The sequence below is a fragment of the Microtus ochrogaster genome, chromosome 24 (assembly GCF_000317375.1).
Source record: "Microtus ochrogaster isolate Prairie Vole_2 chromosome 24, MicOch1.0, whole genome shotgun sequence".
NCBI classification, from domain to species: Eukaryota; Metazoa; Chordata; class Mammalia; order Rodentia; family Cricetidae; genus Microtus; species Microtus ochrogaster.
This window is the reverse complement of record NC_022024.1, coordinates 4551737-4566068: the sequence shown is the minus strand read 5'-3', so window position 1 is coordinate 4566068 and position 14332 is coordinate 4551737. Positions and strand designations below refer to the sequence as shown.

General features: G+C 45.9%; 1 protein-coding gene across 1 annotated transcript in view; it reads right to left on the bottom strand.

Annotated features, from left to right (window-relative positions):
• Ppm1h (protein phosphatase, Mg2+/Mn2+ dependent 1H) overlaps window positions 1-14332 on the bottom strand; it is a 268610-nt gene that overhangs the window by 29287 nt on the left and 224991 nt on the right. The window contains exons 7-8 of the mRNA XM_026784469.1: window positions 10180-10243; window positions 5912-6019 (exon numbers count right to left, since the gene is read on the bottom strand). Of these exons, the coding sequence (XP_026640270.1) occupies window positions 5912-6019; window positions 10180-10243 (172 nt within the window). The remainder of the gene's footprint in view (window positions 1-5911; window positions 6020-10179; window positions 10244-14332) is intronic.

The following is a 14332-nucleotide window of genomic DNA, read 5'->3' as shown; positions in this document are numbered from 1 at the left end:
TTTTTGAGACTGGGTCTCTCTCTGCCCTGATGTCCTGCAATTTGTACTTAGATGAGGCTGGCTTGCAACTCACTTACATCCACCTACCTTTGCCTCCTGAGTACTGGAATTACGGTGTGTACTACCATACACAGTATGCATTAAAAGTACATTTTCCCCTCTTTGTCATTTGAAGATAACCACCCCTTTAGAAGACCTGAAGACATCATGGCATACGGAGTACAATCTCTGAATTGCACTCATGCAATCATACATAGTAAGCTTCCCTTGCCATGTCACAACCTCCTCCCCTTCTCATGGTAGCCCAGAATTATTTCCTTATAAACTAGATTGCAGAAGAATGAACTAGAAAGACATGCTTCCCTTAAATGGGAATTGTAACGTGGAACACAAAACATCACCAAGAATCAGAAGATGACAGATGTTAAGATGTACATGGAAGGACATGAGTATCCTTCCTGCTTGCATGGGAAACACCAGGACTCCCAAACACATTCCCTTTCAATAAGAAAGTGGTCACTGGAAGTGCCTCAGTGTGAAAAGAGTCTTCTAGAAGCCAGCAGGGAGGAAGGGGAGAGCATTACTGGTCATTATTAACCACACAGACCTCCTGCCCTCGATTTCACTGGCTCTCTTATTTGTTCCTCCCCATAATCCACCAGGCCAGGCCATGCCAGACTTGGGATGATGGGAAAACAGCTGGGGTCCTGCTGGCGGTTGGGGCAGATCTCAGACTCGGGCTCTTTGTCCTTTATGAAAGGCTTGTTTTGAATAAGGAAAGGAATATTATCTAGATTAAAAAAAAATATCCCAGGAACGAGCTCAACGAGAGACTTGGAGTTATAAAAAACAGCTGACAGACTCCTAAAAGCCAGAGAGGAGAAACGAAGCGGAGAGAAAATGAGGCTCCTTGTGGTTCTGTCTGGCTGGGCTGGAAGACAGGACTGTGGAGTGGGGGAGGGAGTTGGCTCCGCAGAAAAGCCCCCAGACAGAAAAGGACCTTATTCTTCCAAGAGCCCAAACTAGGGCACAGTCTTGGAGCGGAGGCCGGAAAAGAAGGGAGAAATTAGGAATCCTAGCTCTCCAGTGGGCCTGTCTCAGGTCCAAAGGGGTGGGGAGCGCAGAACATCTGGGAGTCGAGGCCCTAGGCTTGTGCCAAGCTAGTCTGAGGAACAGGACACACTGTGTGCTTGGCTGGAGGTGGAGAACCATAGGCAGAGGGGACAAAGCGGAGGGCCTGGGCACTAGTGCCCGAGAGACTGAATAAGTCCTCTTCGTTCTGTTCTGCCCTCTTCAGGATGCTAGGGCACTGTTGAGCCTTAAGCTTCCTAATTAGGCAAGAGGCAGACCTGGCTGGAGGGAGTGGGGGAAGGGCTAGCCCACTCAGTCACACAAAGCCAGCCAGGTGCTGTGGACCAGAGGGTAAGAAGGCTCCCACCCTCCCCCGGAGCCTGCAGCAAGCAGGCCCCTGCTCCTCTGGCAGGGCCTCTTGCGGAATTCGGGTCTTAGCCAGAAATCTCCGCTTTAGACCCCAGAAGGTCTGAGGGAGGCTCAGGAAACCTGGCGGCCGCTCTTCAGGTTTGGCAAACTCAAGATTTTTCCAGCGCCTTGTGTTCAGCAAAACTGAAAATGTGTTTGGCCAGAAAGAAACCCTTCCCTAATTTTTAAACCCTGGTGCATCTTTTACATAAATTTGATCCACATGGTTTTGATTTATTTATATTTAATTCGTCAAATCAAATTAGGAGTTACAATGATGAATGGAAACAATGGTAATTTCCAAGAAGGTTTTGGAGCCCTTTTTCTTAGAATCAAATCACATTTCTTCACCCTCCCCCTGCCCCCCCCCTCAAGCCCCAGTCCTTAAAACTATCAGACTGAACTGGATTTGAAATTTAGAAGCCAAATGTGAAATAAAGAGCCATGCTCGGCAGAGTCAAAGCATAGCAAGGAAATATTCCGAGGGCGTCACAGTGTGTGTGTGCCTGTGTGTGTGTGTGCCTGTGTGTGGAGGGGGAGGTAATGAACACGGGGCGGGAGTCTGTGCTTCTTCATTAGACGACATAAATAAATTAACCTGCCTTTCTGGGATCGCAGCAGAAGCTGCTGAGCCATTTCTCTCTCTCGGGTACGATTTTAGCACCAGCCCCTTGAGTGAAGGAAGGGTTTTAGCCTTAAGGAACGCAGGTGGGGGCGGGTGGAACGGCACCGACTGCCTTCTTTTTCTGTTCTAACCTCCACAGTAGGTGGAGTTCAACTGCCCCTCTCCTAGTGGTACCCTTCCCCCCATCTCCGGACTCTGGCTAAGGCCCCTCCATCTGGAAACATTTAAAATGTGTATAACAAATGTAATCTTGCGCAAGAGATCTTGGTATATATACACCACATATCCATTAAGCTGAATTGTAGGCACGCAATCGTGTTTTACACAGTTCCGTCTGGCCCGGTTTACATACGCACAGCGACCATCGCTGTTGTTCCCAATTCTCCATCCTATTACACCAGCATCTTCACCTTTAGCTGAGGCCAACAGTGTTTCTTTGAGAAGCTCTAGCCACTGAGGTACTAAGACCGGCTAAGGATTCGTGTTCAAGACAGAGGGGTCCTCCGCAAGCCCTAGAACCAGTACATGGTGCGTCACTCTGACCCTAGCCATAGACATTTCTTTAACTAGGGTCTTACTGCCATGCCACTAATTAGATATGGGTTGTAAGTGCCCCTTTGCTACATGACAGTTATACAACTTGGGGAGGTATTTTATTTTCTGAGTCCCAATGTTCCAATGTATAGCATGGGTACAATAATTGTTTATCCCCCTAGTCTCTTAGGAACGAAATGTTGCCTGTAAAATCCTAAGTATGTTAGATAGGACATGGGGAGACAGTCTAAAAGTACAACATCTCAGTTAGACATGAGAGACATGTCTCTGACACCTAGTCTGAGCACAGTGGCCACGGCCAACAATCAGTCCAGTGGATTCTCATTCTGGAAGGCCTTTGCGTAGTTGGTGTTTCCTAAGGCTGACAGCAACAATATGGCTGAACGCTCTAAAGTCTAACTGCAGAGTGACTGTCTTTCAAACCACGCTGAGCGACTCTCCCCTTCTGTAGAGAAGGATCTCGAAGTGTGCATTGCAGGGGGGGGGGAGCCTAAGAAAGAAGTTTTAGGGCTGCTGGAAAGAGCAAAACACTTCATTAGTGTTTCCTGAGATCCCCAGGGAGGCTTCTGTTAGTGTACAAAGGAGAGGGTGCCGGTTCACATGTTGGATGAATGCCTTTTCCCCAAGGGGGAAAGTACAGTTTTATGAGCCCAGTTACAAATCCTGTGCTCAGTGGAGTTCAAAGGAAACAGAGTTCAGGGTTCAGGATTTATTACTTTCCTCTGGTGAGAAGCAGCTTTGGCAGTAATTCCCTGGTCCTGATGTTGGCCAGCCTGGAGGGATCAGGAGCTCCAGGGGACTTTGGACACTCTGTCCAACTGTGGTCCTTACTACGTAGAACAGCTTCGGGAGCTCAGCAAAAAAACAACGGTGGGTTCTGGATGTGGACTGCTACCGTTTCCACTAAGTCAACTTCATGGATAACTCCAGGGTCTATCGGGAAATATGTCAGAAACATGGTTTCTGACATGCCCAATGTTTAGGCCTAGAAATTTTCCTGCCAGCTCTATCTCTGACACTCTCAAAAGGAACTGTCCCTGTGTAGAGTTCTGTTGGGGAACCAGGTCTGTGTCCATGGAGGATACTGGAAGGGGCATATGGTCTGAAGGGCAAACAGCTGGCCTGCAAGTCACTTGTAGCCTTTTATAAAAGGGGAGCTGGGCCCATCAAAACTCTTCTCTACAATGTGGATATGTGTGTGTGTGGGGGGGGGGGAGGGTTGAGCTAGGTTGCTTGGGACACATGGAACATGGCTGACGAGCTGAATAGCAGAACTTCTCTCACGGGCTTTTGCTGAGGCAGTTCCTGTAGGGCTGTTCATTCCAGGCCCACTCTTGTAAAGCCTGAATATTTAAATATTCATTTTGAAGACACCAGAAGTGTGTCTTCTGATAGAAGTAAACACCTCCTTTTTGGGGTTATTCTGAGTGAATTTATGTTTCCCACAATCAAAATGACCTACATTAGAACAGTACCTACTGAGTGGGGTTGAACTTCACACCTACAGTTAGCTGGTTGGGAGGCCACGACAGGGGGATCCTGAGCTTGAAGTCAGCCTGAGCAATACAACAAGACCCTGTTCAAATTCCCTTCTCCAGCACACACTAGGCTGGTGTGTGTGTGTGTGTGTGTGTGTGTGTGTGTGCATGCATGCGTGCATGTGGCGTGTATATCTCAGTAACAGAACAGGCAATGAGCTGCCACGTCCAATACACAGCTTTCCCCCAATCCCAGCTCCTACTCTGGGGCATATCATGCAGATGGAACAATGGTTATATATTCTGGACATTCCCACTATAACATGGGGCTTTAATAGCTCATTTTTCACAGTCTGGCAAGCAATGCTGGTTTCTGACTTGCTCGTCTCTACCATAGAAATTGTGAACTGAAGTTCTCCCTCTTCCAACCTCCTCTACAGCTAGGGGAGTGACATGGTTTTAATCAATGAGACTTAAGTGAGCACAGGTAGGGAGAGAGCCCATTCCCACACTTTTCACGAAAGCCTTTTGCTGATGGGTGCTGGGGGTACCACGATGCCCTGCCCCTAGCTGAAGAACTACTGGAAGCTAGTGGCTGCTGGAGGAGGGAAGTCATTTTGCTTTATGGGTTATGGTCCCCAGTATGCTCTTCATTCTAGTGGACAACCCAACACCTATGGACATCTGGGCAGCACTAACTGGACTCAGTGGGTTATTAAAAAAAAAAGGAAAGAAGTTGGGCAGTGGTGGTGCATGCTTTTAATCCTGGCACCTTAACACGGAAACAACATCTTTTCTCAGCAATACATCATGAAAGCCAACACAAAACCTTGTAACAGTTCAAGAATTGTAGAAAGTAGTTTAGGATTTTATAAAAAAAATAGACAAAATTAAAAATATATTTTTCACTGAACTTCTCCAAATGACACCTGAACGACAGAAGCCCTCTGGTCATAGATGAATAGCTGAGCTGCAAGTTACCGAGCAAAAATATTTCAGAAAGTATTGCCCTGTGCACACTAAGAGTCGACTAAGACAAGACTTCCATCTGAGGGACAGAAATCAGGATGTCCCTTTAGACCAGTGGTTCTCAACCTTCCTAATGCTGCAACCCTTTAATATTGTGGTGATACCCAACCATAAAACTATTCTCATTGCTATTCCCATAACTGTAATTTTGCTATTATGAATCATAATATAAGTACTTTTGGAGACAGAGGTTTGACAAAGGGGTCACGACCTACAGGTTGAGAACTGCTGCCTTTGGAGGTACATCTGATCTAAACCACAGAGCGAATTGGATGCTGTGGGTGGAATCAGGGCATTCGTGGCAAGACTGGATACAAAATAAACAAGTGTGAGAAACTGAAGGTCATACATGGGAACTGAGTTCCTGGTTTGTGCAGGGAAACAAATATCTGATAGAATGTCAGATCAAATGACAAGCCTGGGATGGCAATTGGAGTTGGGTTGTGCTCCAAGCCATGGGGGGCCAGGGAAGACTGCTGAGACATGAACACGTCTTTGGGAATAGTCACTTTATAGCAGTGTGTGGGAGGAAGTGAAGGAGGGGGCATGGAGGCAACACGGCTCACTACGCAAGAGGTGGCGAGGGTATGAATCCAGGTAGTCGAAGTGAGACTGGGGTGACATGAGAGACATTGGTACATCTAAGTCCCGCTGGCTGTTGTTTGGATGTGGGATGTTGGTCAGGGAAGGCATAAAGCACAAATATTTTACTGTACAAAATATAAACAAAAATTTCACATGGTACCTCTGGAGCTGAAGACAGGAATGGTTTTATGTAGATGTTGGAGTCATGAACCTTCAGGTCATGGTCCCCAAGTCCCCTGGTCACTCCAATAGTTGCCATTACCCGGGCCTAGGAGTATAAGCAGAGAGTTACCAGAAATACACACAGTGACAGTATCCTGTCCCAAGTCCTCTTGCTTATCAGTCTATGCCATTAGTACAGACTGTTGGTATAGACTGCTCATCCCAACTGTGATGTGTAGTATCATCAAAGTCACTGCTGGATCTTAGGATTTAGTAGGCTGCTCTGCTTCATGTCCTCCGTTTCCTTTTGTAGAGTCTGGAGTGAAGGGGCCGGAAAATAAACTAACTGTAATGCATGCATAACCTACAGCTTCTGAAATCAGTTCATACTAAATCAAGAGCATCCATCCATCCATCCATCCATCCATCCATCCATCCATCCATCCATCCATCCATCCAAACACGCCCCCTCTACAAGTATTTGCTGGACAGCAGCTACATCCTTAGCAATATCAGAGGCAATAACAAAAGGTGAAGCAAGCCAGGGGCAGCTCCTGTCTTTGCGAATTTCAACTAGTAAGTTTTATGGCCAGAGGAAATAAATCTTTAGTGACTCCATGATCTACCTCAATATTCCTACAAATCCTTCCAGGTGAAAGGAACAAAATACCCAGACTGCTAGGCTGGAGCCTCACACTTTCTGAAACTTGTTTATAATGGTTTATGGAATTGACATATTATGTTAATATTTACACAGTCACCTTAAATATCTCCTAAAGCACCTACTATATGCACATGCCATGGAGAAGGGACAGAAGGCTTCATCTTTGTAAAGGAGGCAAGAGGTACGTATCTAGCAAATATATATAAAATGTGCTTAAGTTCTGGAAGGCACACAAACAAAGGGGTATGTGAATTTAGAGGAAACACAAATTCTACTGAGAAGCTCCCATGGTGGAGGCAACACTATGTGGTGGCAAAAGATACAGGATCAGACAGGCAGACGTGGAGCGATAGATTGCCTGTCAGACTGAGCGACATGCAGCCTAAAGGCGTTAACATTAAGTCTCCAATAATAGAGCCCATGTAGCGCTGCAATTCTAAGACCTGAGCTGGGATTTTCCTCTATTACGTGAGTAGTAACTACCACAGAGAGCCAAGGATGAAGGGAATCCAAGAAGGAACACTAAGTTTCAGGGCAGGTGGAGAAGGCACTTGCCACCAAGTGACAATCTAAATTTGATCCCTGGAACTCACATGGTGGGGGGAAAAACTGCAAGTTGTTTTCTGACCTTTAACACATGACCTGTGGCTCTTAAATAAATAAATATAAAACAAAATAAAACAAAAACAAAGAGAAAGGAAGGAAGGAAGGAAGACACACTATAATCCAACATAGTTTCTTCACCCTCTTTTCTCTGAAGCACTGTGGATTGGTGGTAGTCTCAAGTCAGAAATTACACATGGCTTATAGTACTGTAGAAATGAGAGTATGCTATTTTGGGGGGCTGGGCTTGAAACAGGATGTCACACCAAGGCTCAGGATGGACCTCAACTTACTGTAATCCTCTTGCTTTAATCCTGACCCACCATGCCGTGTGTGTGTGTGTGTGTGTGTGTGCGTGTGTGTGTAAGCAGTGTGCATGTGTATCACAGGAATGTGTAACAGTCAGAAGACAACCTTTAGGAGTTAGTTCTTTCCTTTCACCATGTGTGCTCCAGGGACTAAACTCAGATTATCAGGTTTGGTGGCAAGTGTCTTTACTCACAGAGCCAGCTTGCTGACCCCCATGACACATTTAAGGTCCAGATTCAAAGGGTGAATAGGCTACATGGGTCTCATTCCAGTTAAAGGAGTGTTCAGCTTGACATGGGCACATTCTGCATCTCTCTTTCCTGGCCCTTCTGCCTTCTCCCTGCAACAGTAGCTTCTCTGGCTGGAAAAACCGCGTGCCCGTGTTTGGAACAAAGAATGTAAATGCTGCTGGAAGTGACTGAACTTGTTTACACCTATACAGGTGTTACCCACCAGGCTACTTAGAAGACTTTCTGGAAATAAAACGTAGCAGCTGTGAAAATACCCTGCCATGCCTGAGTAGGAGTTTGTAAAGAGGAAAAAACAAAAACAAAAACAAACAAGAAACCCTACAGGACTCCAAGAAACCAAGGAGAACAGAGACAGGGATGGTGTGTCCACTTTCTCCAGGGTGGAAAAGAGACTTGTATGGTAGCTTTCCACAGAGCAACTGGCTACAAAGTAGCAATCCACAGCACAGCAGACTACAATGTAGCTTTCCACAGTGTTAACAGACTACAATGTAGCTTTCCACAGTGTTAACAGACTACAATGTAGCTTTCCACAGTGTTAATAGGCTACAATGTAGCTTTCCACAGTGTTAACAGACTACAATGTAGCTTTCCACAGTGTTAACAGGCTACAATGTAGCTTTCTAGTATCAACAGGTTACAATGTAGCTTTCTATAGTGTTAACAGGCTACAAGGTGGCTTTCCACAGAGCTAACAGCTACAAAGGCAGAACTCACCCACCACTTCTAACAAGACAGCCCTTCTTCTTGAGCCCATTGAGAGGCTTTGGACATTTTGGTGAACCAGACATTTCATTTAACCAAAATATTTAAATCTCATTGTTGAAGCCATACTTACCTGAACAAGACCAAGCCCGCTAAAATCCCAGCATAGGTGGGGGAGGTGCTCCGCATGCCTCACCCCTTAGAGAGTAGTTAATCGGCAGTTGATAACTGCTAGGGAAGGGAGAATCACTCTTTTTTGAGGGTGTGGTCAATGGTAGGTTTCCTATGCTCTAGGAGAGGCCTTGTGTCATGAACTTAAGGGCAGCACTAATTGGATATTATAACAAAAAACAAAACAAAAAAACGACAAGTGGAAAATGCTGGAAAGAATATGGAGAGGAGAAATGAAGTGATGGATATCGTGTTTTATTGTAGACATGTATGAAATTCTTAAAAAGAAAAATTATTTTTGAAAAAAAAAACCAACAAAAATCTCCATGCTGATAGCCTTCTAAGAGAGACAGCAGCCCACTTTCCTGTTCAGGAGAGCTCGTGGAACCTAAGCGAAGAACTTCCTCAGTACTGACACGTGTAACTAGGTCAGGGACTGGGAGGGTCAGTCTGGACCACGCTAGAGACCTTGCTTTGATATTCTTGTGAGTCATTTTTTTTTCTGGGTAAATACTATCTAATACTCATAGACAATTCGCTTGAAGACTCATCTTCTGGTGACTACACTGCCTACTTCTTTCTAATTGAAACTCTTATCTCTGAATGGAAGTGAGTTGGGTTCGAAGGAAGTGTTTAGTCGGGTCTGGGCTCAGAGCTCAGTCATCTCAGCATGGGCACCCGAACTTCCTCCACATCTGCTCACACATCTCATGTCTACAGTCTTCTTGGGTTTCAACCATGTCATTCAGTGTTTGCTTTTGATGGGGGTGCTGGCACTAAGTGATGGCTCTGTTATCGCAGCCTGGGCTCTTGGTCCTGTGGTGTAACTGCAATGACACTTTGGAGTCCTTTTGTTGGAGCAAGTAGAAAAGCCGACTTACAAAATCTGAACGTCAGTGGTGGGATGAAAGGATACTAGCTAAGAGTTCCACACCGGGGCTGTCCTCTGCTGGCTGTGTGGTTCTGATGGGCGCTTTTAATCTGGCAGCCTGACTACTGAGTAGAGGTAACACAGCAAGCTTGACCTGCCTCTGAGCTTATATAAGTTATAAGATAGGGTGGTGTATGTGGAAGTGGCTGTGTTTAAACCATAGAGTGACTCAGATGGGTAGGAAGGGGATGCTAGATTCATAAAATTGGCTGCCCACCCAACCTCTCAGATTCTGCTACTGTCTGGACCCTCAAGGTAGGTGACCTGAAGAATGATGGATGTGATGCTTAAGTTGTCATGGCAATAAAATCCCAAACCACTGAGTGATGCACACAAACGGCCACAGGCTCAGAGTACATAGGGCTCCAGATACCCCTCTGATTCCAGGATGAACACGCCACAGGCTCACAGTAGACAGGGCTTCAGACACCCCTCTCATTCCAGGACGAACACACCACAGGCTCAGAGTACACAGGTCTCCAGACACCCCTCTCATTCCAGGATGAACACGCCATAGGCTCACAGTAGACAGAGCTCCAGACACCCCTCTCATTCCAGGACAAACACGCCACAGGCTCAGAGTACACGGGTCTCCAGACACCCCTCTCATTCCAGGACGAGAGCGAGCCTACCTTCTTGCCTTCTCCGTATATAAGAGGAAATTTCAAGTCGTCATCCTCAATGGTTTTGTATGCCCTGGAGGAGGATAAACACCATTTTGAAAATAGGTTTGCACTCAATTAATGACCCTCTGCCCTGACACAAAACCTCATTTTCCTAGAGGTTCCATCCATGTACTGTATTGTCTGCCTCTTTGTTTATATAGTTTATATAGCCATTCTCCATACAGAAGTGTGTGTGTGTGTGTGTGTGTGTGTGTGTGTACTCTGACAAGCCAGGAGCTATTACGTCTTTGTATTCTTAAAGAGGGAGAAAGCTACTCATTAGTGAGAAGGGGAGACAGAATTCTGTCCTTAGAGCCTTTGTGATAATGAAGTGGTCCAGCAGCCACTGGACTCTTCCTGCAGCCTGAAACCGTGATAAACAGCCATGCTCAGGGGGTAAATGGAGTGTGCACACCCTCCTCCGTGAGCCAGTTCTCACCTTCAGGGGATGTTTACATCAAACATCCTCTATTGGGATGACTGGGGACGGATGATACAGCACCCGTTTGACCTCTGGATGAGAGTCAAGGTTGGCAGAAAATTGTTTCCCAATAGCTTTCAGAGGGCCATTCGCCACACAGAAAACTACTTCATACTTCATCAGGTTACGGCAGACATAGGTGTCTAGATGTCACTGCCAGCGAATGAAGCCATGTGTCCCCACATCTGCCCGTAAGCAAGTTCAAAAACAAACACGCAACCATCCTAGCCAGTCAGTAGCCATGTCCCTTGGTCAAAGCAGATCTACCTTTCTGCGTTTGCTTTCCTCTTGTGTGAAGTGAGGACAATGCACAAGATACAAAGGGCTCAGCAGACAGCCTCCGCTCATTAAGGACCCAATTAAGCACAGCTATTAGTAGAATTTAGCAGGTAATTAATTTTTGGTGTAATATTTCCCCTTTCTGCAAAATGGGAAGGACTACTCATTCACCACCCCGGAACAACGTGTGCTGGGGTCCTCGGGACTTCATTAAGCAAACAAGGTCAAAAAGTTATGAGGGAAAAAAAGTACAGACAGGGTAGAGCAGGTTTGAAATGCGTGGAGAAAACCCATTTATTGAATGGCCTCCTGGACCTATACTTTAGGCAACTAGTGAGTGAGGGTGACTCAAATGTATGGACGCTCTTGAAATACAGAAACATGCAGCCCAAATTCAAAGGCACGGAGAACAAGGCACAATGACCCGTGACAAAGATGCCATGCTGGAACTCATTCGCTGCATGCTAACCTGAAAATTAAAGGTTTTTAAAAGCATGCACCTTCAAAGTGAAAGTGTGCCCTGCTATCCAGAGACCTATTTGGACATGCCATTCTTTCCCGGGTGAGAGAATCAGTGAGGTTTTGCCATCAAATCCACCTGGGTTCAAGTTCAGCTCTGAGTAAGCGGGTGTATTCCCTGGACCTCAGTATCCACATCAGTCAAACAAGGAGAGTCGACAACGATGTACAGAGTTTAGTATGTGCTCAGCACAGCTACGCTCAGAGAACTGAGCTCAGAGAACAAAGCTGCTGCAGTCCCTGGCAGCTGAGCCCGGAGTAACCCAGAAATTGAGTTTTCAAGGAAAAAAAAAACCCAAACAACAAACCACAGTATTTCCTTCCGTTAAACCTATCAAATTAACACAAAGTGGAAATTAGCCACTTTAGATGTTTAATATACTCACATGAACCATTTTAAACACTAAGGGACATAAGCCACTTGGGGAGGCAAATAAAGCTATTATTAGATTCTAGCCCCAGTTTAGGGATCAACTGTGCTGAGTGGCTCTCACCCTCGGCTATATAATGAACCACCTGCAAGGGCTTTAAAACATCCTGAGGCCCGGGCTACAGCACGGAGCAATTAAAGTTGATTCTCTGGGAAGGGGACATGGGCATCAGGTGTTTTGTGTGTTAAACCTTCCAAGGAAAACGCTACCATACAGCTCTGTTGGACTCTGCTATAGACCAAGCTCCAGTGAGTTTACGCTGGAGGCAAATTAAGCAGGGAGGCCCTCATCAGTTTGACTATTGACAGGAGGGACTGGATGAATCCAAAGAGGGGAAGGCAATGGGCTGAGAAAGGCTCTCAGATGCTGTGTGGGTGTGAGGACAGTCTTAGACAGGGAGGCAATGAGGTAAGAATCAGACACAGGGAATGGGCAGCCTTGGGATGCCATCACAGGAGTTTATAACTAGAGAGGAGGCAGAAGGCAGCAGATCCCAGAATCAAGGACAGGGAAACACTCCCTCGAGACTGGCTACGAGACGCAACTGGCTTGGGAAGGCAGAGAGAAAACTGTTCCAACTCCACCATAAGTTCATCCTGTCAAATCCTCTCGGGACAGAGGCCACCAGGATCACAAAATCCATGTCTTACAGCTCAGAAAGACAGACACACAACACTGCCTTTGCGGTTGCTACCCCAGGATCAAGGTGACTGCAAAATTCGACATTATACTTTAGCTTATTAATTTATCCCTAGAACAAGAAATTAAGAGAAACAAGGACTAGATGGGTGGCTCAGTTGGTAGAGGGCTTGCATGAAGCTCCAAGCGCAGCTGTAATGCCAGCAGCTGGGAGGTGGGAGAGGGCGGATTATAAATTCAAAGGTATAGGAAAGTCATCCTTGGATATATAGTGCATCCTCAGCCAGCCTAGGCTACAAGAGACCCTATTTCAAAATGAATTAAAAACAGAAATGAACAGCCTTAGGAAAAGAGAGAGTTATTCTGTTCCCACTGGTGTTGGTTTTCAATAAAACACGAACCCTTTCTCCTCCCGCGACAAACAAGCACAATGACTGTACTGAGAGAGTGTGCCGCAGCACTTTCTCCCACACATTCTTCCTGGGTATCAAGCACAGCCCATTCTGTAAGGGGACGTCCGTGGACCAATACAGAGTCTGAAGAATACCATGAAATGAAATATGTGGGACTGGGGTGTTGCTTAATTGGAAAGCTCGCGGTTGGTATGAGTGATTCCTGGGTTTGTTCTCAGTAGCGAAAACCAAACAACAATCAAAAAAACCCTCAAGAATTGACAACTGCAACCAGGTGAGAGTGTGTATAGGGCTAAGAATAAGTCCAGCAGATTTAATATTGGGGCAGATACTGGACTTGGTAGTTAAGTATAGCTTCTAAAATCTATCAGAGACCCCATCTTACTGATGGGGAAATGGTCAGGGAGTTACTTCCCCAAGATCACACATTAAGTGGATAGCTCTAACCCAGGAAACATCCCAAAGCATGAGAGCAGGGCTAACCTTTGGGGACGTTTGCCTCTGGCCAATGAGTCCGACGTGAGACAACTCGGAGTGAGTGGTCAGCAAATATTTGATGGGGAAAAGAGAACCTGGGCGAGTGAGGACAGAACACTTGCGGAGTGTCAAGAGAACAAATCCACTGCCTGGCAGCCAATGAAATCTATAAGGAGGAGGGCGGGCGGGTAAATAGTGGAAATGACCATCTGGGTCCCCACACCTGTATCTGACCCCTGCCCACTTCGTCTATGGCCACAAGAGGCAGCTTATTCTTGTCCTTCAGAGAACAGATATACCACAGACATCCCGGGCAGGTCAAGGCCTCCCCCCCACCCCGGCTCTGACCACTTGCAATGCCCTGTCTAGTGCTACCCTCCATCATCCTTGTTCACACTACAGCAGTCACACTTCCAGCTTGTCCACACTCCCCTCTTCTTCACCAGGGGAGGGGAGAGCAGAAAGGAGGATGGTGGAATTTGAGAGTGCCAATACACCGACGTTGTTTATAACCAAGAATATGGCCAAGGGACAAATTCCTTCATTCCAGATCCTAAGATTTGGAAAATTCTGTTAAATGAACAGAGAAAATTCAAACTCAGATTATTCACTGGCTTTATAACAGCATAACTGATCAGGGATTCCAGTTAGGCAACCACTTGTTCTAAGACAGCACGTTAAAAAGCCGATGAAAGACTCTTAGATCACTCTTCCATTGGGTCAACTGCTTTGTGAAATTTGTGAGATGAGAAATGAATGCAAGGCTTATAAGGGGTTACTGCATACATTCTTGGCTTTTCCTACTTTGGAGACATTACCCTCAGACAAACTTATTTATTTATTTATTTATTTATTTATTTATTTATTTATTTATTTATTTA